This window comes from Camarhynchus parvulus, chromosome 5 (assembly GCF_901933205.1).
Source record: "Camarhynchus parvulus chromosome 5, STF_HiC, whole genome shotgun sequence".
Taxonomy (NCBI): domain Eukaryota; kingdom Metazoa; phylum Chordata; class Aves; order Passeriformes; family Thraupidae; genus Camarhynchus; species Camarhynchus parvulus.
Window position 1 is genome coordinate 6,119,859 of NC_044575.1, and position 26,357 is coordinate 6,146,215.

The 26,357-nt window shown below is 43.5% G+C and overlaps 1 protein-coding gene across 1 annotated transcript; it reads left to right on the plus strand.

Moving 5' to 3' along the window:
- The first annotated feature begins 326 nt into the window (after nucleotides 1-326).
- Nucleotides 327-26,357, plus strand: DKK3 (dickkopf WNT signaling pathway inhibitor 3). The gene is made up of 7 exons (XM_030948538.1): nucleotides 327-633; nucleotides 2,188-2,325; nucleotides 2,828-2,911; nucleotides 18,848-18,940; nucleotides 21,047-21,191; nucleotides 24,484-24,640; nucleotides 25,814-26,357. The coding sequence occupies exons 1-7, from the start codon at nucleotides 475-477 to the stop codon at nucleotides 26,055-26,057; spliced, it is 1,020 nt and encodes a 339-aa protein (XP_030804398.1). The 5' UTR covers nucleotides 327-474; the 3' UTR covers nucleotides 26,058-26,357.

Here is a 26,357-nt window from a genome sequence, read left to right on the forward strand (position 1 = left end):
TAGAGAAGATTAGCTTTCGAAGTTGGCGAGTGGGGTGGATTCTGTTACGATTCTACTACTGCCAGCCAGATGCAGGTCACCCCTCCGAGCCGAGAGCATCTCTCGAGAGCGTTCGCTGGAAAGCAAAGCACACGATGGAGGTGCCACGCAGCTCCCACCGTCCTCTTCCGATCAAACCTGTCCGAAACACCGAGAAGGTCTCGCCTCTGAGCGGGAAACTCGCGCTGCTCCTTTCCTTCGGCATCTCCCCCGTCTCTCAGCATCCTCGCAGGGCGAGGATGGCGGGGCGGGGGCTGCGGCTCCGCCCGCCCGGGCCGGGCCCGCCCGCCGGCGCTGAGCGCGGAGCGACCGCGGCGGCAGCGGAGGGACGGCGCGGGGAGCCGAGGGACAGCGGGGACAGCCGAGGGCCAGCGGAGGGACAGCAGGGCCAGCGGAGGGACAGCAGGGCCAGCGCGGGAGCCGAGGGCCATCGCGATGCGGCGCTGGGCGCTGCTGGCCGCGCTGGTGGCCGCGCTGTGCGGGCCCGCGGCGGGCGGCGGGCGGCGGCGGGCGGCCAGCCTGGGCGAGATGCTGCGGGAGGTGGAGGCGCTCATGGAGGACACGCAGCACAAGCTGCGCAACGCCGTGCAGGAGGTGAGGGGCGCCGGGGGCTCCCTCCTCCTCCCGCAGCTCCCCGGCCGGGCAGCATCCCCGCAGCGGCCCTGAGGGAGCGGCTGAGGGCAGCGCGGGTTCCCCGGCCCGGTGCCCGCCCGCCCTCGGGGCTCGCCCGGTGCGCATCCCGGGGTGGGATGATGGGATGGGATAACGGGATGGGATGGATAACGGGATGGGATGGGATCGATGGGATGGGCCGGGCCGGCGGGCAGAGGTGCGGGCCATGGTCCGGCTGCAGCCGGAGTGACAAAGGGACAGTGCGGGACGAGGGGAGGAGCGGAGGGAAGAGTTACGGGATGGTCTTTGTGCCGCGGGAGCTAAGGAGCACCAGGGTATCTCGAGCCAGCATTCAGGGCTGTAAGTGTCCTGGAAATGTGCGGAGGAGCAGCATGCCTATGGTGAAATTGCATGTCTTGGTATCAAATTGCTGGCCCAGAATTGCCCAGGATCTGTTTCAGAGCCAGAAATTGAGACCAGACCCCAAACCAGTGCGTCATATGGTTGTCCAAACACCTTGTCCCTGCACTCCCCTTTCTTGTGGGCTTTCCATTCCCCTACCTCTTAAGAATCTTCCTTTCAAGTTCTCTTTTCCTCTCATTCAAAAATGCAAAAACCTGTAACTGACAACCTGCTGCAGAAACAGACCTTGGTTTACTATAATTAAATTAATTTCGGGTCTTTTGCTGTCCTCTGGATGGTTTCTGAAATCTACCGCTGTTATCCACTTCATTTAGGCTGCAAATGCATCGAGACAAACCATTCTTTACAATGCTGAGAAGATGCTTAAGAGTGTAATCAGAATTTCTGTCTGTTTTTCTGTAGTCGGTTCTGGATTGCTGCCTGGGTGCAGTGCAAAGTGTGAATTGTTTGAGCAGAATCTTAGGAGATAAATGGTTTGCACTTAGAAAGATTTGCAGCTGTTATTTAAAATAAACAGACACACCAAAAGGAGAGATTTTGTCTTGGGAAAAATCCTGTTGTTCATCCTGGTTGAACTTTTGGCCTTCCAGCTCTGTTACAGTGGTTGCAAATAAAAGAACATGATTTATTCTTGTGTGTTTACAAGATTCACACCCTTCTTCATCCCACAAAGACAGTGGGAACTGAAACAGAGAATTAAATTCTGGATGTGTGCACCCTCATCTACAGGGTTGCCTTCAAGGGGCTTTTGTTTCTCTCTCTTGCCAGGATATTTTCTCTTCTTTGTCAGAAGGGAAAGTCTGCCTGAAGTTTTCAGCGGTTTTCTGCGAAGAGCAGAAAGCTGGGCTCTCCACTGACACCAGCCTGTGCAGATACCAACTTACCAGTGGTCTGCACACTTTTTTCCCTCCCAGGGACTGACTTTGGCTTCACCAGCCCAGATCTGAAGGGTTTAGCCCTGTTTTTCTGGCCCATGAAAAGAGCAGCTGCAGGCAGTGTCTGGAGCAGGTAGTGTCTGTCACTGGGGTCTGCACAGGAAGCATGGCTCGGCCTCTCTTGTGACATTTTTGCTAATTTCTGGTTGTTTTGTTATGTTTTTTTTTAATTTGGCAGATGGAAGCTGAAGAGGAAGGGGCAAAAAAGCTGTCAGAAGTCAGCTTTGAGGACTTACCTCCCAACTACCATAACGAGTCCAACACGGAAACCAGAGTGGGCAACAGAACTGTTCAGACCCATCAAGAAATTGATAAGGTATGAGAAAACTTGTATGTGGTGAGCTCTCCATTCTTAAACAGGTTTTCTTCAAACCTCCCCTGCCCCAGCCCAGTTTTACATGTTTGTTCACAAAATAATTTGGAGTGTAAATTTTCCTGATGATAATTACTTTGGGGTTCTTCTGTGCTTGGCTAGTCACGGTGTTAAGGACACCTGTCACGAAAGGTTAGTGTGAAATAGCAATTTATTTTGAAAAAGGGCCTGCTAAAAATAGGACACAGCTACAGCTATTACATGGGGAATGAAAACCCAACCATCTCCTGCTCAGTTGGCTCCTTTACAGTGTCATTTTTAAATAGACAGGGAGGTAGCTCTGTCATCTACTTTTCCCTTCTGATTATGGTTTATTAAGAGTGACAGCAAAATGGGAAAAAAAGAGGGAGTGGGAGTGGGTTAATGATTGCAGGATGTAGGGCTGAGACTAACAAAGGACTAATAAAAAACTGTAGTTTGATATTTTGTTCTTTTCTGGTATCAGGTTACAGATAACAAAACTGGATCAACAGTTTTTTCTGAGACAGTTATTACATCCATAAGAGATGGAGAAAACAAAAGGAATCATGTAAGTGAGCGCGTTTCTTTCTTTTTGAAAATCAAACAAAAACTTTGGGTTCCTTGTTCAGAAGACTGTGACAGAGTTCACCTAACAAAATTTTGAAATGTTTTGAAACACAAAACTATTGGGGTAAGCAGTCAAAAATGTCTGTGTTTTTTAATTGGTTTAACTTTAGAATATTATGACTTGGAAACAGAGTTCCAGTGTTGTGGTTAATAGAGATGTTTGACTATTTGTCTGTCAAATGTAAATGTTAAATAGCAAAGGTAGTTACACAGGTCTTTCCAGTGAGTGTGGATAAATCCTTAGTATAACAGTGATCTTGTCTTCCATTAAAAAAAATGTTTTATAGATTTACACAATTGAAAATGAATAACCCCAAATCATTAATTTATGAGGAATCTTTAGAACAACATATGGCTCTATTTGCTTTTCAAGCTTAACAAGTGATGGACAAGTGGTTCTGAAATGCCACTTTGAAGAGAAGGGAGAGAGATGGGACAATAAATCCCCCTCCCCTAAAAATGTGGTTGTTTAAGGACTCTCAAAGGAGTTTAAAAGATCACTAGTATTCTTTACATGAGTCTTGCAAGCACAGGTACATTTGTTAAACATCAGCAGTCACATGAGAAATTCAGCACATACCACTGCTTTAAAAAATTGGGTTTTCTTTGCTTATAGTCCTACTAAAGTGGAATATTTTTTGTGCTCTTACTAAGACTGGGCTTGCCAGGTTTCCTCTGAGAGCTGGCTTCATCTAACTGATAGTTTGTGATTTGATTTACTTCAACATACCCTGGCTTTTTTTAGAAGAGCTTACCTCCAGTTCTTTCACAGAAGCAGCTCTGTAACTATTTTATAAATATAATTATGGAAATCATTTTCTAAGTGTAATTATGGAAAAATTATGTCAGTAGTTCCGATTTTTAATGGATACAGAACCTGAAATTAGTGCCTCTTTTCTAAAGTTTTCCCTCTTGTAGGCTCATGTTTTTATAGTGCTATTTTAGCTTGAAAATGGCAAGTAGCAAAATGTAGCACACACAAGCAACTTTACTTTTTTTCTTTTTACTATTTTGCAAAGCTTGTAGCTCAAGTGAAAACTCAAGGTATAGAATAAATTTTAACTATTCTAAACTGCAGCTGATTCTATACAAAGTGCTAACATCCTACACAGTGCTTTTTAATAAGTAATGAACACAATCCAGTTTTTTTTTCCAAGCAAATGTGATCATCATCTTCAAACCCAGTGTACAAAGGCAAACTTTTTAACCTTCTTAGCACTGCAACACAACACTGGTGATTTTCATCATGTGTTTGGCTTGCCTGTGGTGGCTAATCATTCTTACAGCTGTAAAAATTATTTCTAAATGATCTTTCTCCAGGTTTCATACATGGTTCCTTATAAGCTTCATATATCAAGGTACAGCTGCATTTTCCATCTGGGAAGTTTGCCTCAGTGACCAAGCCAGTGCTGCATCCAGAGCTCTCCCAGTGCTCTCAGAGCTCCAGCTGAAGGATGTGAGGGCTGAATGCAGATTTTTGTCTGATTTCGTGCTGCCAGCTCCTCCTCACTGCCATCCTGCACCCCCAGTTCCCCAGCACCCCCCTGCAGGCTGCTGGAACAGAGCTCTTAATGCTCATTTCCCCCCTCACACTCATTCTGAACTTTTCAGCATGCCCAGGGTACAAACACCTTATTTAGAGGTTGCCAACTTGGAGGAAAAGCAGCCTCCAGATGTACTTGGTCCTTGGTTAAGGAGAGAGTGAAATTAATGTGACTAAGATGTGCCTAAAGGGAGCAAATCTGAAAATGCTTGCAAACTTTAGACATGAAAGGGGAATATGAATCACTTTTGCTATTACAAGGATAAAAAAATATTGTAGGAGTAATGCAATTAAGAATTGCAAGATTTGGGTTACAGCAAGGAGGGGAGTGGTGCTGTGGGGAGATCTGTGAAGCAGAAGAAAGATTTTGTCCAAATGAAAAGGCACTGTTGCTTAGGTCTGTAAACTTAAGGTAAAAGTACTGGGAAATGAGTTGCAGAAAACTTTGCACTGGACCCTTAGGTCACTTTTATGTACACAGATTTTCATACCTGAAGTTTTGTGTGACATGTCCTGGTCACTCTCCAGGCCACAGGCTTCACAGCCCACAGGTGGTGGAAGAGTCATTCCACTGGTTCCATAGGCTCAGTTTGCAGCCTTAACTTGTACAAGTTAAGGATTCCCACAGCTCCTGCTCTTTGCAAATTTGGTTGGTAGAAAGAAGAATTTTCCAAGCACTGTCACAAACCACATGCTCTGAAATTTAAACTCAGTGTCATTCATTACTGCAGTAATTTGTGGTAACTGGAACCCTACCCCTCCCCAGTTTACATTTATTTTCTGTGCTGAGTTAGAAGCCTCTGAAATCACGGAAAGCTTTTCATGTGACGTTTTTGGGCTTTGAGAGATGACACAAGAGCCTCACAAGAAGGCAAAGAAGTGTCTGCATTGCAATAATAAATCCACTTACTGGCTGGAATGAGAAATCCAGCACTGGAGAAGCAGCTCCATGGAAAACAGGTTGTGCCTGCATTTTAAGTCCCAGCGCTTGTCCTCCTGAAGCAGGTACCAATACACACACAAACAGAGCATATAAATAAATGTATATAAGCATGTACACATACATAAAGGGCAGACATGACCGAAACAAGAGGGAGAATCCTCCCCACACAGACTTTTCCTTTCAGACTATTTCTTCCTGGCTCTGCATCCCAGCAGCATTCTCCTCAAGCTGCTCTCTGTTAGTGGTGGCTCCTCTGGCAGGGCTTTTGTGGCTGGGGGTGTTTGGAGTCTCCACAAGTGGGGTTGGGCTCGTTGCCATTTCTGGCAGTGCACTGCAGTTCCTCAGAGGCACTGCATTTCTGGGAGGCCCCAAGTGCATTCCCAGACTCACATTCACTTTCTCAGATGTCACTGAGGGCTGGCAGTCACCCCTGTGGATGTCAGGCTTCAATCCAGCACTCTTGTGTCTCTATAGAGGCCAAACACAGGCAAGAGGTAGCTGGATGGGCATAAAGTCTGCGGAGGGCTTCGCATCCCTTTGTTCCTGGATTTAAGGCTCAAATACTCTGTATTTTGTTTCTTCAGGGAGCATTGGGTAGCTTGCAAATTAAGAAAGTATTTTCAGTCAAAAGTTCGAGCACAGAGCGCAGCAAGAAATAACACCATTCCTCATTATCCTATGAAAATCAAAATCTTTTCTAGCTTGTTGGCTAGGCCTGTATCAGGTGTGATATATTAGCCTAACGAAGGAAAGCAAGGATGAAAAATAAAAGGAAGCAAAACTGCTACTGGTAAGGTTTGCTACAGAAAGATTAGCTGCATTTCTTAATCACTTCCATTCAGAGCAGTAATTTACTCTCTTCTATTATAAGCTCTCTCTTGTAACTCAAAGCTAGTGTACCTGAGCTTTTTTCTTCTCTCTGGTAATATGATAAATAATAAAAAAAGCAATGTCTCTTTTTAGCTAGGTTGTTTTTGTGGGTTTGTTTGCAGTTGTTTTTTTTTTTTTTCAAATTTTAGTAGAAGTATATCTGTTAGCTTTCAATTCTCTTTTTTGAAAGAGATTTTTAATGATGCTGGTGTCTGGGGAGAGTGAAGCAGGGAACTGGAAGAATATGACACATTTCTCATTTCACTTTGGCACTGTGGAACAGATTCCTGCCATTTGCTTGCCCCTGGTGGCAGAGGCTGCTGAGGGCAGGGCTGTGCCTCCTCTCTGATTACACAGCACAGGTCAAAGTTTCCTTGTGGGACCACACCTTCTGCAAACACTGAGAGCAGCTGCTCTCTCCGGGATTTCAAACACCAGCCTGTCCTTAGGAGGAGAGCCTGGGATGCCCAGGCCTCCATTTCCATGGTGAAGGCACCCCTGGAGCTCTGGGCAGGGAGGTGTCACTGTGGAACACCTTTTCCAGGCTGACCTGGCAGGTTCTGGTCTATCTGTACAGGCAGAAAGGATGGCATCCCTTCTATAACAGCCTCATTTAAACCCTTTGTTCTGGTTTATCTGTACAGGCAGAAAGGATGGCATCCCTTCTATAACAACCTCATTTAAACCCTTTGTCAGCCCTTATCTTTACTCCAGCAGGAAAGTACTAAAGAGAAAGAAAACAGTTCAATTTCCCCCTTTTCTAGAGAAAAAGGGTGGTATAAATGGTTGAGCTGCAGCTCTTCAAGCTCCCAGTTCCCTGCCATATCCAGAATTGCCAAAGTAATCACTTGGTTCCTCTTTGGGCACCTTGTGTATGATTTCACCAGCCATGTTCTCAGCCACATGTACTGGAGCTGCTCTCTTTGAGGCTCATACTGCTCCAGGGAGAGGAGTTCCTACCAGTGCTCTGTAGAAAGGAAGCTTTGGAAATTGGGAAGGAAGAATCAATGGAATGGAAATGGCAGATTTTCCATCAGCAGCACCGCAGGAGAGGAGTCAATGGCAGAAGTTTGAAAATGCAGCATCTTGATGTTGACTTCTGCTCCCTAATATCTCAGGGAGGACACTTGTTTTGGGCAGTCTTATATTTGGGTCCAGTTTTTTTGTTGCTTTTTTCACAGAACTTTTAGTCCCTGGTGACTTGCACTCAACAACCTTAAACTATCAATAGACACAGTAAGTGCATTCCTGGGTTGAAATCCAGGTCTCTGTCTAGCCAAAAATCACGTAATATCTAAATCTGGTAGGTTTTGTGTATTTAATAATTTAATTCCCTGGTGCTCTGAGTCTGCTCTTCTGTTAGCTGTCCAGCCTGCTCTGCTCCATTAATCACTGGGCCAATGCAGGTCTGTTCTGCACAGCACCCACCCTTTAGGGATCCTTGGTGGAGGAGCAGATAAGGCAAATTGTCCTTGTTTTGGAGAGCCATGGCTTCTCAGACAGGCATGGTTAGACATCCTCAGCCAGTTCTTAATGTTTTACTGAACCCCCTTTTTCGTTTCCCTTTTCAGTTTTGGTCTTGGCAGTGTAGAATATGAAGTTTTGGGGCAAGTGGGGATAGTTCATGGGGACAAGTAGCCTGTGTTTGTTAGAGTAGAAAATGATGTGGAGAAGGGTGCACAGGGAAAGTGGATTTAGCTAAAGATGAGAAGAATTGTTCAATTAACATTCTGAGTTGCTCTTATTAATCTGGAGTGTTTTCAGGCTGTGAATCTTGTTGTAGAGAGGGGCTTATTCTTGTATGAAAGGGGTGATGGACTGTGTGCGTATCTCTGAGACTTCACAGGTAACTCCATAAGCAGCAAATGCTCCTTAGTGATGCAAAAGCTGTTAAGGGATTTAATTTAGGTCATGGATGAGAAGATGGCCTTATTGCCAGTCACAGAGTATCTAAACTCAGTGGTTTTGACAGTCATCTGATGTTCACTGGGCTGTGGCCAGAAACCAGTCTGAATGTTAGCCTCAGTGGCTGGAAAGAGCTGCCAGGAGGAGTTTGAAATACAAGTGTCAGGTCTGATCCTGCACAAAGAAACTTCTCTGAGGAGGAAGGTGGGAAATCCCTGTAATTACCAGCTGCCTGACACACTCCCCAGTGTCCTCATCTTTGTTTGCCAAGCTTGGTCCACCCTGAGCTGGTTTTCTCCCTGAGAAGGCTGTGTGGGAAGCTGTGGGGGCACACAGAGTGTACAGAGAGCACAGACATCAGGGGCTTGTGTGACCCTGCAGGGTGCAGGGGCCATAGTGTGAGCAGTGAGGCTCAGTTCAGCTCTGGGGCTCACTGACCCTCAGCAAAAAAGCAAAAAAGTGGGAGCAGCTGCCAGACCTTACCAGGGGCGGGAGAAACAAGGTGCCTTTTGCTGAGGGGCAAGCCAGGCAGGTGTTCTGGCTGAAAACACAACCAGCCATGTCAGAGAACACAGATCAGTATCTTTTTGGTTTTTTTTTCCCCCCTCTTAAATGGTGGCTTAGATTTCCAGACAAGCAAACTGATGGAACAGCAAAAGGGTTACTCCTAATTAAAGGTATCAAATCCTGCTCTTGTTTGTATCAGTGGGAGTCTGAATCAGTTTAGATAACTTTAGTAAATTTACTTACTTAGTAATAAAAAAAATACTAAAAGAGTGACTAGGATTTCTCTTATATTTCCTGTCAGTCTAGTTTAGTTTGTTTGTTTTCTGTCGAGTTAGGGAAACACAACTATGTAGTACTAATAGATACTCCAAAAGTCTTCATTAGCCATTCCAGTCTGTGCCTGTATTTGGAATTGTTAAGAAATTTGCCAGATCCTCGTGTGCTGTAATGTGGTATTTTTATTCCAGCTAAACCCCAAAGAAAAAGAATATTTTTATCAAGTTGTTTGGAGAGTCACCTCAGTGTTTTTCTCTCCCTGGACTGTTACCCTTTGAGTAGCTAAATACTGAGGAGAGAAGGCTCTTCTTGTGATAAATGTCTCCTCACCAAAAATGGCCTGTCGCTGTAATAGAGTGGCAGTGCCCAGAGCTGATTCAATGTTCTGAGCATGGTTAGTGAGAGAAGATTGGTAAACCAGTGAGTTCTCCTGAAGGGTACAAAACTCTCTCATCCAGCCAGTGCTCCAGCAGTGTCCATGCACCCCTCCTAAAGCTCTCAGCATTCCTGTTGGTTGTGGGAACAAATCCTGCCTTGTCTGAAGCTTTCCATGTCCAGGGAGGGATGCAGGTTCCTGCTGCTCCCTTGTTTGCACGCTGGTTGCCACAACTCCTCTGCCAACAAGCCATGAGTCAAAGGGAGGCTGTTTGCCTTCTCCCTGGGCTTGGTGCAGTTTTCCCACTCTCAGCACGCTGAGTTTGGGGATCCAGGGCTGTGCAATTGTATTTTATAGATCCTGCCCAAGTCGTAGGGAGATTTAAAAACAAATCACCATGAGTGATTTTGTTTTCTGCCTCTCCTAGATCAACCTGTTTATTCTAAGAGAAATGTTTGGGGTTCTCTTCTCGTTATGGTAACATCCATCCAGAAGAGTTAATCTTTTATGTGTGCTGGTGGCAATTTTGTGATCTAGTGACATCTGTTAAGAGATCATAGTATGGATTTTCTTTATTGAAGGCTCATCAGCAGTGTTTCTTTCCTCTTGCCATACACATGTAGCAAATTACCCATGAGAGGAAAAGCTCTAAGGCAAATGAGAAATTTTTTTCCACTGGTTTTGATTATGTAACTTAATCCATTGGCTCCAGCAGCTGCTTATTTGAGATTCTAGCTGAAACCATGTTATTCAATTCAGCAGCAAGCCTTAGCTGGAAGGGTAACAACAGTAGCTAAGGCTTTAGGAAATACAGGCTACAGCACTGGATGTATTGCAGAGGTTGTTTTTTTTTTAAATCTTTTATTTGCATCTGTTATAATCTTGGACTGGTTGAGACAGATGCAGAGGATGCAGATAAATGGGTTAAAGCTGCTTACATCTGTGTTGTCATAGGTAAGGTGGCAGACTTTGCTGTGGCTGGGAGGTTGGCCCAATAACACATTGTTCCATATATGATGAGCCTAATGTAATCTTTGCCTGGACTTGAGGACGCTTGGATTCCACAAAATCTGTAGAATGATACTGGTTTTATACCAGTGAGTACGAGGAGAGAGAATGAATGCCATCAGTGATTGCTCAGCATTTCCATTTGTGTAGAGTCAGGAAGAGGTGTGAGATGTTACCAGTCCAGCTTGGTGGCGTTTTGCACTGTGGTTTATTAAGCTAAACCATGGAAATTGAAGGAAAATGGTGAATTGAAGTTGTGTCTATTTGGTTAGGAAGGAAGGAAGGAAGGAAGGAAGGAAGGAAGGAAGGAAGGAAGGAAGGAAGGAAGGAAGGAAGGAAGGAAGGAAGGAAGGAAGGAAGGAAGGAAGGAAGCGAGGAAGCAAGGAAGGAGGCTAGCTCTGTAGAATGGTGGTTTGAAATGCAATGCAATGCCTCGAGAAATGCATTTCTGTGTCAGCTGAGTGAGTTTCAACTTTGTCCTTCCTCCCATGTGATTCACAAAGAGCATTTTGGCTTCTTTTGTGGAGTGAGTGTCTGGCCTGTGAGAGGCTCAGTCACTGATAGCACTGAGGGACACCACTCTGGTGATTGCATCATTGTGGCTCTTCACCTCTGCAGCCTGCACAGAGAGCCCCCCTCCCCTGCCCTACCTGTCCTGATCCTCACCTTCAGAACAAATGCCCTTTTCCCTTCCAGTCACACATATTGTAATGCAGCATGGTTGTACTAAAGGTACAAAGGGTGGGGTGGGAATTCTGGGTCTGTTCACTTGTTATTCTGTGTGGAAATGACTTAGAGCCTGCTCCTGAATTTCTATCATATGAGGAATCCCTCAAAATTCTTCCCTTAGAAAGCCCAGGGGGTGGAGCAGTTTCGTAGGACATGGTGGTGTCAGGCAAAGGGGAGCCTTAGTGGTTTTCCTGGGTCCAAGAGATCTGACATCTGTCAGCAAGGGAAGGTTTTGGTCCCCTGGTAGGTGTTTGTCTTGGACTTCATACATGGTGGAAATCTGCAGTACATTCATATTCTTATGTTCCTTTTGGAAGGACAAAAAGAGTGTGCTGAAGACCCTTTTTCATTTCTTTCTCATTTGTGTTTGTTTAGGAAATGGGATGAATATTCATGAACAGTCATCATCTCATGTTGTCAATATCCTCTAGGCACATGATTTCAGATGAAAATTAAATTAAGGGAATATTAAAATAAAAGAGGCTCTTTTGTAATCCCAACAAATGCCCCAAAGAGGAGGTCTTGACAAAGCTTCAAATAGTCCACACCTATGACCCAAATACCTATTTCATCCTTTGGCAGACATGGATCTCATGTTCCCAAAATCCTTGCATGCTGCAGATGATTTATTTCAATGCTGTTGCTGTAATTCAGACCTCTTCTGCTTCCATCTACAGCTCATGGAAAACAAAGCATTCCATTTCTTCTACAGTAAAAGCAGCCTCCTACCCTGACAGCTCTGCCATGGGCAAAATGCACTGAACGTGGATCCTTACCAATGTGCTTCTGTTCAGTGTTTTTATCTTTGGCTGGCACCTTTAACAGAATTAATAAGTCTGTTGAAACCATGGACTACCAGAAAAAGTACATTATAAAGGAACAAAGCCCATAAGATTCAGGGTTTGAAATCAGTTCAGGGCACAGGTCAACATCTTACTCTCAGTGTGTTCCTCTTAATTTGGTGGTGAAGATTAGCCAGCAGCTGTTAAGTACAGAAATCTTGTTGCCAAAGGCTTTTCTTTTCATCCAGCTGTTTCACATCTTCGCTGTGTGTACAGCTACTCTGCCTTGTTTTGCTTTTACAGATTTGCAAAACTGCCATAGTTGAGTAGTGAATCACAGGAACTTTTTAGCTGCCAATTGCAGAGACAAGCCTGCAGTCAGACTGCAGCTCCTGCCTGGGGAGCATCACTGCCTCCAAGCTGTGTCTGTGTGATCTCTGCTGCTCACAAAGAATGGCACTTCACAGGTTTGTGGCACAGCCCTACAGTGGCTCCACAGCTGCTGCTGGAGCTCTGGACATTTGGAGTAAAACCCAGGGTCTGTCAGAGCACAAGTGCTTAGACACTTCTGGTTATCAAAGATCAAAGAGTTCTTGTTCTCCCATCAACAGATCCACAGGTAGATGCATTTCCCAGTTAGGACTGTTAATTGCAAACTCATTAGGAAAGCTTTATCTATAAATTTGCCTCAGTATTTTGACTTCCCATATACATAAATATGTATACACACACACACATACACAGACACAGTCCTTTTCTCCTTTCCTAGTTAGAGAGCTCTTAGTTTCCAGACTAAGTTAATTACCTGACAGATATATAATTTATGGGGGTTTTCTACTAAATTAAAATAGTTCTCATGTGCCCTCTTTGATACCACTGCAAACCAGATTGAAATGAGTACTTGGCACTGTGTTTCCTACACAAGAGCATTTGCAGAAGCTGTAGTCCTGCCAAGATCAGGTTATTTTTACTGAGGAAAAAGAAGGGTGAGGGAAGAAAATGAAGTGGCTGCTTCTGCAGAGTGACCTGCTGTTAAATTATTACAAGGCATACAGAGAGATTTTGACCAAGAGTGAACAGAGCATGGTCTGAGAGAGAACATAGGCACCATTTTTCTCACTATTCTGAGGCATTTGCCAGGATTTTTTTTTATTTTGTTTCTTTGGGGTTTTTTTTGGGTGTAGTTTCTTCTTTCATTGGAGTCAGTTCCTTGAAGCCGTGGATAAGATTATATTTTATTTATTTCCTCTTTTGACACTGAGCATGAACTGCATAAGGGTCTGACCAGTGCCAAGATCACTGTTTGTGTGGGGGGAATAAGCAGGTGGTGTGGGAAGGGATGCAGTTCTTGCGCTGGTGGTGAGCAGATTGGGGATCACAGCCTGCCTCAATAATTCCCTTTTTGACACCATGGTAAGGCTAACACAGCTGTGTTGCTTTGGGTACCTAAAGCCAAGCTCAGGCCACTTTCAGTTATGTCATGTAGACATATTTTGCCTCCATTTATATTGTGCCATGCAGAGAACCAGAAATGAAGTTTTCCCAAATGAAATGTTTCTGGGAAGTGGGGGAGAAGGGATCAGATGGGATTAGCTCTATGGAGAAGTTCAGGACAAAGCCTGGGGACTTGTTTTGTGTTGTTTATTGGTTCTGAGCTCAGCAGCCACATTCCTGTTGAGCAGCCACCCAAGGAGCTGGCTTTCCCCACAGCACTGACCCCCAGCACAGCTCTCAGCTCATGTCTGCTCTTTTTAGGACGTCTCTTTCTAACAGAAGTTCCTGATTTTACGAGTGTTGTGTGCTTGGCAGGACAGCAGTGAGAGACTTGTGCTGCTGGAAATTATTACAGAGGTTTTGAGGTATTTCAAGGCAAATTAATCCATATCTCATTAAAGACAAATGCATTACATGCCCTGTCTAGACAACTGAGAGATTAGGAACTGGAATGCTACTGCATTTCAAATTTAGGTAGTAGTTTCCACAAAACAATATTCCATTCTATGTAATTCTGCCTTTTTTTTTTTTTAATACATGTAGGATATAAAATAGGTTTTATGCTTCTATTTTTTTCCCTACTACTCAGCAGTTTTTGCCATCTGCTGCAGTAATGGAGAGCAGCCCTGCGTGAGAAGACAACTTGCAGAAATTGAAACAAAACCTAGAAGGGGATTGGTAAACACAGAAATGTTAACTCTTAGAAGGACTCGCTGCTGAGAGATGTCAGTTCCAGTGTGACCACGGCGCTGCAGCCACAGCTGGAGCTGCTGCTGTCTCACGGGTGCAGCTGGGTCAGCTCTGGCACTGTTTGGGAAGGATCTGTGGCTGTGGTTTATGGAGGCTAACACAGAGTTTCACCAGAGTTTTTGAGAAGGGGATTGCTTTGTATGAGGAGTTTTTAATAAACATGTAAAGGGGCTTTTGTTCAGAGAAGCTTTTGGAGGACAGTTGTCCCAAAATACAGTGAGAGGTGCTCCCATGCATTTCCAAGGTTATTACTAAAACTCATTTTCTGATTGTCACACCAGTTGCTCTAGTGGAATTGTTTCCTGTGCTGTGTTTCTGCTGGCAGAACTTCCCCACCTCTCCAAAATCACTGGTTTTTGCCTCCACACCTCATGGCTCGAGCACCTGAAGTGCATAGAGGTTTAGGAATGAACACTTTGGAAGGGCTGTTTTGGCTTACCAGCTGTGCAGAGAACAATCCTGCCTCTCCCCTCAGCTCCTGCAGAAGTTTATAGGCACAAACTCTACCTGGATCACAATAAGCCAGCAAACTGAGCCGTGTAGATTACACAGGGAGGGGAAAAGGGGTTCTCTTGCTTGAATCTTGCCGTTCCTGTGCCAGAGAACCACAGAAATGTTGTATATTGTCATGGCCGTGCCTTCCTCTGCTTTCTTGGGTTCTAAACTAAAGAGTAGAGATCCCAGGGGAGAAAGACTCACTCCCGGACAAATACTGGCTGAAGATAAGAGTAGTGAAGAGTTTTGTTTAAAGTCACCTTTGAAGAACTTTCTGAGAATGTGGAGGCAGGGTGAGTGTGAGTGGGGAGAGGGAATGGATAAATCAAATGCCAGTTGTGAATTTAAAATCAGTGAGTCCATCTTGAAGGTTAGTCATCATCAGAATATTTTTTAGTCTACAATTATGGTTTTAATTAAGGATTAAGGGAGAAAAGATCAAAGCAAAATGAGTGTTATTTCAGTATGTACTGTTTCACCAGCAAAACAGCATTAAAAGTATTGCCACAGTGAGGCACAGAAACCAGAGAAGCACTGCCAAAGACAGTGGGTTTCTGTATGAAAGCTGGTTAACTCTGCCTTGTTGTTCTGCTTTCATGACTGGAAACGAGAAATTCTTGTCTTGTCTCTGTTTCTCCTCCCTGGTATGGGCAGAGGTGACCCTGGGTGGGCTGGGATGGGTGCAGTGCAGCAGCCAGCCCATTCTGCAGAGCTGCCTGCAGCCCCTTCCAGCCTGTGAAAAATGTGTATTTTGTGATTGGCTTTTGGCAAATATTAAAATGAATATTATATGGGTTATGTTAGAAACTTATGCTGTATTAATTCTCTTAAGTAATGTGTTAAATATAGTTTTAGGTTATAACAAAATGTTAAAATAGAAACTATGCTATGTAAGATACTTTTCCTAAAGAGAGGACTCGCACTGAGATAGCAGCCACAGGACACCTGAATCTTTCAGAGAAAAAGAATTTATTGCTCCCTTATCAGAACAAACAAACTTCTTCCTGCCTCACTCAGCCATGAAGACGCCGTCAGGATTCAGAGGAAGAAGTTGACATTGATCAGACAGAATCCTGGTTTGAATGGAATTTATGCACCATGTATGAGGTGTATGAATATGCAACAGGCTGTTGTTTTTAAGGGTTAATCCTCTGTTAACGTGGGTCCTTTTTCAGGCTTATTTTGCCCAGAAAGAGGTACCCGGACTGTCCATAACTCTTTGTTTTTATTGTCTCATACTGTCCTAATCCAAATTGCCCAAATTATTATTACTCTAATTATATTACTATTTTTATAATCATTTTATTACTATTAAACTGTTAAAGACAAGTGATTGGCGTTTTTCACAGAGCCCATTCTGCAGAGCTGCCTGCAGCCCCTGCCAGCCCAGTGCATGCTGTGGGCTGTAGGCTGGCACATCACACAGAGAGGAAACCTCCTCTCCTGTGCCTTCCCACTGTGTGCAAGGGCCTGGGGAAAGTGCTCCTGTGCAAACCTGTCCCCCCAGCTCTGGCCTGCACAGTCAGACCTGCCCCAGCTGCCTCTGTGTCTGCGAGCTGCCACGTTCAGCTATCACCAACATCACTCACTGCTGTATTTTCAAATGAAATGGACACTAATCATTCTTTAGGAAAGCAATCATCTTTGACATGATCTACCAAAGACAAGAAACCTGACATTTCTTTCAGCAGCAGTTGTTTCAGCAGACTTAGGAACCTTTTCAATTATTTTCAATTTTTTCGTTGGGTGTTTTTTTGTTGTTTGTTTTCTTTTTTCCCCTGTTGGTTTTGGAACAGATCCTAATGCCCAAATAGCTTCCAGGTGCTGCAGGATAGTCACTGCAGAGCACAATATTATAATAAGAGTCCTCAGGATGCTGAGTGTGTCCTTACAGGTTCATGGCATGGGATTCTCCATCCTGGCCTCTGTTGTTGCTGGGTCCCAGTACACCCATTAACAAATAGGCAGTGCTGCTTTCACTCTGTATTCCTCCCAAACAGCCTCTTCCTTTGCCACAGCATTAACTGTTACTACACCAAAAGGGGTTTCAGAGAGGTGTACATCATTATCAGTGTGCCTAATTCTGTCTGTAAGTTACCTGCCCAGCTTGTATGCTCTGCTGCACATCAGAGGCCAGCACTCCTTCTCCTCAGTTTACCCAAGCTCCTGCAATGACAAAATACTCTGAGAGATAATTGAGTTTTGCAGTTCCAGGCAAAAATGGATTGTTCAGAATCTGCTGCAGCTCATGAAGGTGTTCAGATTTGCTCCTTGTCCAGCAATTATTCTGTCTAAAGGTAGCTGAATCAGAAAAGGTCTGTTACATGATTAAATAAGGAAAAATAAATAATTTAAAAATACATGGTTACACATCTGCATGTAAGCACAACTGAGTTCTGCATTAACTGTGGGTGTCTGGGGGAGGTAAATTGGTGTGGAGTGTGGCACACAATTTCACAGAGCTCATATGCAGGGAAGCCTTTGCCATGCCAGGAAAGAAAACCACACAGGGATTTTTTTTCCCTGACTGGAAACTCTCATAAAATGGAATGTCTGAACTGGTGGGACACAATTCAGTAAGAGGAAAAGGTTTTTTGGTGTGGGACTCATTAATTCAGGAGGAAGCAGCAACTGGAGAATTGCAGCTTTGGTGTTAGGTGGTTTTAGAGCTAGAGTTATTCCATGAGCTTAGAGCAATCATGGCAAGGTTTCTCCTTTGTGGAGAAGGACAGCTGGAAAACCTGACTACAGCAAGACCTGGCTGTTTGCCTGAAAGGGGATGGAACAGGAGTGAAATAGTCTGTTCTGGGTATGGTTTATACAGGGCATTCATAAAAGCAGCTTACAAAGCCACGAACCCAAAGTTGGCCTAGAGGAGCATAGCTGCTGAAGAGAGGAGGCTGGCTGATCACTTGGAGCCACAAAACCTCCAACATACTGCATAGCATTTGGATATTTGGATTTTGATCCACTTGATTATGTAGCAACAGAAAAGAAAAAAAAAAAAAAAAAAAAAAAAACACACAGTACTGGGATAATGAAGCAGAAAAACATTGCAATAATTTATAGCAGCCTAGGCCTGGTGATACTAATTCCTTAAAACAGCTAAAATGACTTCTTCTGAATTATAAACACATAAACCTGAATGTTGAGTTGTGAACTTGAAAAGAATCAGGCCTCAGACTGTGTTTAGCTTCTGTTCTGTGTTCTGAGTAATCAAACAGTCTCAAGCTGCACCAAGGGAAATACAGGTTGGATATTAGGAAAGTATTTTACAGAAAGGGTGATAAAGTTCTGGAATGGCTGCCCAGGGAGGTGGTGGAGTCACCATCCCTGGGTGTGTTTAACAAAGCCTGGATGTGGCACTGGGTGCCAGGGTTTAGTTGAGGTGCTGGGGCTGGGTTGGACTCGATGATCTTGAAGGTCTCTTCCAACCCAGTGATTCTGTGAATTTGCACAAAAATGAATGCAGTAAACTGCTGGAAAACATCTGAGGTGGCCCGAATGGGTAACTTAGACAAGGCTGATTCCTGCAGAGCAGCCTTGCCTCCACCAGGGCAAGAACCCCCAAAAGGCTGAACCTGGAGGAGATCTGAAGAAAAGGAGAAGCTTAGTGGGAACTTCCAGTAGAGGTTGCACAGATGATTTGCTCCAGCAAGTGAGATTAGTGTCTGCCAAGGAGCAGTCAAGTGCTTAATTCAGAGAATTCAGGGATTTTTGTGTAATCCCTTTTCCTTTTTTTCCTTTTTCCTTTCCACTAACAATGGTACAAACCAGTGCTGGTCAGGTCACAAACAAGTGACTCAGAACAGTGCTATGAGTTATTCTTCTGTTGACTAAATTGTTTCCAGCCTGGAGGAAAAAAAATATTTAGAGAAGAAGGTAATTACACAATTTTTAAGAGGTAACCATTAGATGGGAAAACACCCCCTCCCTGTGAACCAGACATGAGGGTGCAAAAATATATCACCCTCACTGTGTTCTCCTCACTGCCACAGGCTCAGGAGGTGAAATTTGAGGCCAGAGGATTGAGATGAGCCAGGGAGAGGGCACTGGTCTGGTACAGAGCTGTGATTGAGTAAAGAACCCCAGCAAACTTTTTGTCTTGGTTCCCAAATAAGAAATATAATCAATGAAGAACTTGTGGTATTTCAAGGAGAATGAATTTTGGTAAATCACTCTTTTATTCTTTCCTCCAGGAGTGTATCATTGATGAAGACTGTGAACCAGGGAAATATTGCCAGTTCTCCACCTTGGAGTACAAATGCCAGCTCTGCAAGCCCCAGCACACAGTAAGTGCTGAATGAGATGGGATTTCATGTGATCTTTAGAAACTCAGTAAGTTATTCTTGCTAATGTCAGCCAGTCAAAATTGACAGAAAAGAAGCTGCAAAGCTTTCTGCATGAGGGTAAAAAAAAAAATTTCACATTAACAGGGAGTAATTAAAAATCAAGATTGCGATGGCCCAACACCCACTCCCCTCCCCACCTTTTCTTTTCAGCTCTCAGCAGAACAGTTGCAGGCTAAAGAAAGTAAAAACTGGATCTTGTGTTGTAAAGTGAGCTCAGGCTGAAGGAGGTGGGATCAGTTCCCTGCCCTAGAAGCTGGACAGCTACAGAGCATTTTTCTCTTCAATGATCAGGTCTCAGTAGTGCCAGTGCAGTCCTGCTCCTCGCCCTGTGGTAAGCACTGCCTGTGGGATCCACTGGGAAAGAAACACAGGTTTTGTATGGCTGCCCAGACAGGCTTTACACAGACAGGAAAAAGCTGCTGAAATGCTGGCCTGCTAGGATATTATATACATTATATACATTATATACATTATATATATTATCTATATTATACATATTATATACATTATATATATTATCTATATTATACATATTATATATTGTATATATTATATATTATCTATATATTATATTATATTATATTATATTATATTATATTATATTATATTATATTATATTATATTATATTATATTATATTATATTATATTATATGTCTGTATTATAATAGATATATATTATAATAGATATATTATAATAGATATATTATAGATATTATATATCTAAAAAAGGAAACAAAGTGACACACAAGGCTTTTATTGGGTTGATTCCTTAGGCGTGTGTAGTTGAAGCACTTGGGCAATTGTCATACAAAGCAACCTTCAGCTAGAAATTCACAAAGATATTTTTTTCAGAGATTTTTTTCAAAGACTATTGGTTACCAATGAGGTCTGGTTCTTATTGCAGCTAAAAACCAGATTTTAGTAAGACTTGTTTTTTGCTTTGCTCTTTGAAAACAGTTCTTCTGAGAATTTTGTTTAGTTCCTGACTGCATTTGACAATGGAAATAAACCAGTAATGTTCTCCACTGATGACATTTTGTGACAGTGTTCACAGGGGTTTTTGGATGAGAGAAGAGATGAGGATCTCACTCCATGTTTCAGAAGGCTTGATTTATTATATTATGATATATATTACATTAAAAGTATACTAAAAGAATAGAAGAAAAGGTTTCATCAGAAGGCTAGCTAAGAATAGAAAAGGAAGGAATGATAACAAAGGTTTATGGCTCAGCTCTCTGTCCGAGCCAGCTGGGCTGTGATTGGCCATTAATTAGAAACATCCAACATGGACCAATCACAGATGCACCTGTTGCATTCCACAGCAGCAGATAATCAATCTTTACATTTTGTTCCTGAGGCCTCCCAGCTTCTCAGGAGGAAAAATCCTAAGGAAAGGATTTTCCATATAAGATGTCTGTGATAACATTTCGTTTATTAATGTTTTGTTTCCCTCGATTGCAGAAGAGAGGAGCCCAGGGAGAGCTCAGAGCAGCATTTCAGTGCCTAGAGGGGCTACAGGAGAGCTGGAGAGGGACATCCTGCAAGTGCATGTAGTGACAGGATAAGGGAGAATGGCTTTAAATTGAAAGAGAGAAGGGTTAGATGGGATTTTGGGCAGGAATTGTTCCCTGGGAGGCTGGGCAGGCCCTGGCACAGGGTATCCAGAGCAGCTGGATCCCTGGCAGTGCCCAAGGCTGCTGCTCTGCTGTGGAGGTTCCTGTCTGGCAGTAGTTCCGTGTGCGCTTCAGCCGAGAAATGGAGCAGTTCTACTTAAACAGTGGGAATGTGACAGATATGTAAAGTAGACATTGCTGTGCTCAGGCCCAGGGGCGGTTCTGAGAATAGCTCTGTGTATGCCAGTGTTTGTGATCTGTGTGATGCCCTGCTCTGAGTGCGGCAGTGCCAGTTCTGTGCCCAGTTCTGAGCATAGTGCCCTGCTCTGAGTGTGGCAGTGCCAGTTCTGTGCTCAGTCCTGTGTGTAGCCCTGTGTGATGCCCTGCTCTGAGTGCTGCAGTGCCAGTTCTGTGCCTGCCCTTCCCTTGCAGCCCTGCTCTCGGGATGTGGAGTGCTGTGGGGAGCAGCTCTGCGTGTGGGGCCAGTGCAGGAGATCCATTTCCAGAGGGGAGAACGGCACCATCTGTGAGAGCCAGCACGACTGCAGCCCTGGCACCTGCTGTGCTTTCCACAAAGGTACCCAGGGCTTTGTCCTGCCCAGCTCAGAGTGCAGGAGTGTTGGTATTTGGCTCTTTTTAGCCCAGGGGTATCGAATTTGCAGGCAACCCCAACAAGGGGGAGAGGGAATGATGCATCTGACTCCATTGATATCAGAAGGCTAATTAATTACTTTATTATACTATATTATTCTATACTATATTACATCTAAACTGAACCTGCCAAGCACTCACTCTGCTCACACTGCCCAGAATCTTGTGGCTGTCACCCACAGTCCCCACACACACACACCTGGTCCTGATAGGCCAGGGAAACAAAACCCCATCACTGTGGGTAAACAATCTCCATATTGCATTCTGCTGTGGCACAAACACGGGCACAGCAAATGATAAGAATTGTGTTTCCTTTTTCTGAGGTTCAGAGAATGTGAAACCCAGAAATACTCTTGGGAAGAATTGTGCCTTGCTTTTCCCTGTGGGGCTACACAGGGGAAGTGGTTAAATCTCCACAGAATCAGCATGTTGTTCTCCCTTGGCCTGTGGAATGCACTGGGTTAACTCCATTAGAAACCTTGATAGAATCAGGAGGGAGAAGCAGCCTGGTTGTGACAGTGTTCACAGGGCTCTTAGGATGAGGGGAGAGACGAGGATCTGACTCCATGTTTCAGAAGGCTTGATTTATTATTTTATGATATATATTACATTAAAACTATACTAAAAGAATAGAAGAAAGGATTTCATCAGAAAGCTAAGAATAGAAAAAGAAGGAATGATAACAAAGGTTTGTGACTCGGGCTCTCTGTCCGAGCCAGCTGACTGTGATTGGCCATTAATTACAAACAAGCACATGAGACCAAACACAGATCCACCTGTTGCATTCCACAGCAGCAGATAATCATTGTTTACATTTAGTTCCTGAGGACCTTAGCTTCTCAGGAGGAAAAATCCTAAGGAAAGGATTTTCCATAGAAGATGTCTGTGACACCTGGTGGGGTCCATGCTGGTGAAAGCAAAGCCTGTTACACACTAGAGATGCGACCAGCAGCAGAAGCACAAAAATGTACATTTCTAAAGGGAGTTCTGTGTTGAATTTACACACAATTAGCAAAAATGACAGGATTACAAATGTGCAGAAGGAATTAATGAGCTGGCTGAAAGTGGCTTCTCCTTCCTCTCAGCAAGCAGCCCATCAGAAAAATCTTCAGGATTCTAACACTAGCTTGCTTTGCTCTTGGCTGTGAGATCGAGCCATTACAGTTTTTCCTAAAAAGATGATAGGAAACTGCACTGAGGAGCCCATATATCAAGAATCAGGCTGCAGATACATTTCATACCCCGAGTTTCATGTGAGCCTCCCAGGGCATCACACCATGCAGTGGGGACCAGGCAGCCAAGAGACACACAGGAACGATGTCCCAGATCATGCTGTCAGTCCACGTGGGAATGTGAAAGTTGATTTACAGAAGGGAGCACAGAGGAGAAGGTCTTGGGCCTGAAATCAATCCTCTTTGGCTGGGGTCCAGTTTCTTCTGCTGTTTTATCCCCACCAGCTCCTCGCTGCGTTTATCACAGTTCACCTTCTTTTAGGAGTGACAGGACACAATTCCAGCCAGCTCCCTCCACCAGGTACATACTTCCCTAGCTTTTCTCCTTGCTGTGAGCCAGAGCAGACCTTGTACTGATGGTTGGGCCTGTCCCACTGTCAGCCTGCTGCTGGTGGATCAGGCTGCAGGGCATTCCAGGAAAACAATGGTGCTCCAGCACCATTTAAAAGTGAGGAGGATCTGCTCGGCTTCCCCACATTAAAGTTGAGCATTACACAGTGGACCTTCAATGCTAAGTAAGTTTGGTTAGGAAGGAGCAAGATATATAGTTATTAAGAAAATTTAATATATATACTGATATATATATACTATCTAAATATATATAGATATATATATCAGTAGGTAAGAACATTGATGAATTTTGATAGAATACTAAAATTAAGACAATTTTATATATATATATAAATATATATATAAGTAGGTAAAAACATTGATGAATATTGTTAGAATACTAAAATTAAGAAAATTTTATATCTATATATATATAAGTAGGTTAGAACATTGATGAATATTGACAGAATACTAAAATCAAGAAAATTTTCATATCTCTATATAAATATATATATCAGTAGGTAAGAACATTGATGAATATTGATAGAATACTAGAATTAAGAACACTTTATATCTATATATATATCTCAGTAGGTAAGAACATTGATGAATATTAATAGAATACTCTTGCTAGAACACAAAATAGTGCTATTGATTAATAGCAATGAATTTTTATTCTCTATGGCTCTCTGCTTTAGCAGGGCTTTAGGGTTTTTCAGGTCAGGCCTAACCTCAAAGCCTTTCTCCATCACTGGAGAGTTGCAAATGATTGTCCTAATAAAGATGTGTATTTTTATATAAAACTGTAGTAAACTGTGGAGTGTTTGCTGCTCAGTATATAATGTTTTGAACCTGGGGACTGATGGGTTATGTGCATTAAAGCACATGTGTCTGTGCATGCACACACATAAATGTGTTTTTTGACCAAACCTGATTAAAAAACTTAAGAGTTTGAATTCTTCTCATATTTCATCCTGCCATATGAGGTGTCTGAAGACAAGAGGAAGAAGGGAGCTTTTCTAGGAACATCTGGAAGAGCTGAATTCCAGACTGAGATTGGGAGTTACTGACATGAGGAAACCCAAAGGACACAGCCTTTTTAAATAATGTCTTACACAGGCTGAAATTCAGCCCTGTGTAGAAACGAGGGTGCCGAGCCCCAGATGCCATCAGACAGCTTTGCCCACAGCAGAATGGATAAAATAAATTAAATATCTGAGTTGTAGTTCTTGTAAGCTCATTAGTTTCTGAACAATTGCTCTGGACTTGCAGTCTCTGCAAAGAAATAGAAAAAAATATCAGGGTTTAAGATAGAGAGGTATGTGTCTATTCAGATTTCAAACCATTAATGCTACTCATTGCAGAGGACTCTCTGTAATGTTCGTTTTCTTGGGATTAGAAGAGTTTGGGATCTCCAAGGGATGCTGTGCTGCCTTGAGAGCAGTCTCTGAGTCAGGCTGATCTTGCTCATGAAGGATGAACTTCAAATGTCTTACTCCCACCTAGTGGAAAAAACATGCTCATGGCTCCCTGGCACATAAGGAAACTTGAGGTCAGCCTCTTTTTATATCTTGCATACAGAATTAAACATGGGGTCACCCCAGTTTAGCAGACAGCTAAAGACTTCTCCTAAAATGCCTTTCCCTTGGCCTGCAGAGCTTCTGTTTCCTGTGTGCACACCCTTACCTGAGGAGGGTGAGCCCTGCCATGATCCTTCCAACAGACTTCTCAACCTCATCACCTGGGACCTGGAGCCCGATGGAGTGCTGGAGCTGTGCCCCTGTGCAGGGGGCCTGAGCTGCCAGCCGCAGAGGTGAGCACCAGAGCTGGGCAAACACGTGCCTTGGAGCTTTGGAGGGGTCTGTTTCTGTGGTCACTAGGTACAGAACTCACAGATTCTGCCTCACCAGAAAAGGTTTTGACAGTTTTTCTCATCGGTAGCATTGACACCTTTTGCTTTGCCCCACACAGATGTGCCCAACTGAGTTTGGCAACACACGAATCCAGTGTGAATTAAGTGTGTGAATTAATGAGGCTGGTACTGCTTTTTAATCAGTCAGTGCTACCAGCTGTTGAAATGCATCACTCCAATTTCATTCTCTGCATACAGTCCCTGTCCACCAACTCTCTATGTGAGACTGGGTTTCTGTCAGATTTTTGCTTGTTTTAGAATGTAAGATGTGTTAAAGGAATTTTAATACAAACTTTTCATGTGTCATGCTTTTAATATTTCTTTTAAAGGAGTTATTTGTATCATCAGCAATTTCATTGGCAGAAAGTGAGATCATTTCAGTTTTGCTAAAAGCATTTTTATAAAACCAATGTTTTCTATGAAATAAATGCTCCAAGTTTTCTCCTACACTTCCAGCATCATATGAACTTCCAACAAGGCATCATAGCTGGGATAGAGATGCAGATTAGTATTTCTCTCTTCTGTGCCCAACTCTATGTTTTTCATGCTTGAAAAGGAATTGGGTAACATTTTGTTTCATAAATGTCATCTAAGGAAGCAAGCAGAGCTGATCCCATCCCATCCCATCCTATGAGCACCAGAATTGTTGTTAATGTGCCATTAACCTCAGGGAAGGTCTGTCAGCAAATGTCAGGTCTAGCAAGAACAACGTTTCAGATGACGATACAGAACAGAAATTAATTGGGGTGTGAATCTAGCTGAACTGTCCAGAAGTTTCTATCTGAATTTGAAGATTCAAGTGACTTTTTTTTGTTAGCTGTTTGTTTTGAGGGCCACTGCTCTTGTTTACCAGGATCAAACATCTTATGCTGTTAGGATCTCTGTATGTGGAAATCACATTTATAACTCACCAGCTGTCAAGCATGTAAGAATCAGGTGCTTGTGAGGTCAGCTAGGGTAGATCCATTGTGCATTTAACATGTTTTCCTATGGGGAGGGAATGGAGAATTTCACAGATTAGCAGAAGAACTCAAAATGATGTGCTGTGTGACCAGATGTGCCTTTTCCCAACAGCCACAGCACCACATCTGTGTGCCAGCTGTCTGCCAATGAAACACAGCGCACTGAAAAAGAAGATCCCTTAATCATGGATGAGATGCCCTTTCTCAGCTTGATCCCTGAAGATCTCCTCTCTGATTATGAGGAAAGCAGTGTCATCCAGGAAGTGCGCAGAGAATTAGAAAGCCTGGAGGACCAAGCAGGTTGGAAGCCTGAGCCTGAGGCAGTTCAGGAGCTGGTTTTGGGAGATGAAATCTAAAGCCCAAAGCACCAGTTTAGTTAGTTATTTCTAGATTTTTTTGTTTGTTTAGTATCTTGCTTGTATGAACCCTGAACACACACTACTGGATAGAAGTGCAATAAAAAAGGTCTTCAAGGAGGATCCTTCTCTGTGCACCAAACCTGCATGTCCCTGTGGAGTTCATGCTGCTGTGGAATTCATTCAGTGCCTAGCTTCAAACCTTCTGCCAAATGGGAACTATAGGAGTGCTCTTCTGGATTTGTACTTTCCTCTTGTATGTCAGAAATAAACTTCTTTGTACTTGTACTCATTAAAAAA

Coding starts and splice junctions, on each gene's coding strand:
- DKK3 (XM_030948538.1), top strand. CDS start 475: ATGCGGCGCTGGGCGCTGCTGGCCGCGCTGGTGGCCGCGCTGTGCGGG. Junction 2,326..2,827: donor CCCATCAAGAAATTGATAAG/GTATGAGAAAAC, acceptor TTCTGGTATCAG/GTTACAGATAACAAAACTGG. Junction 21,192..24,483: donor CTGCTGTGCTTTCCACAAAG/GTACCCAGGGCT, acceptor CTTGGCCTGCAG/AGCTTCTGTTTCCTGTGTGC.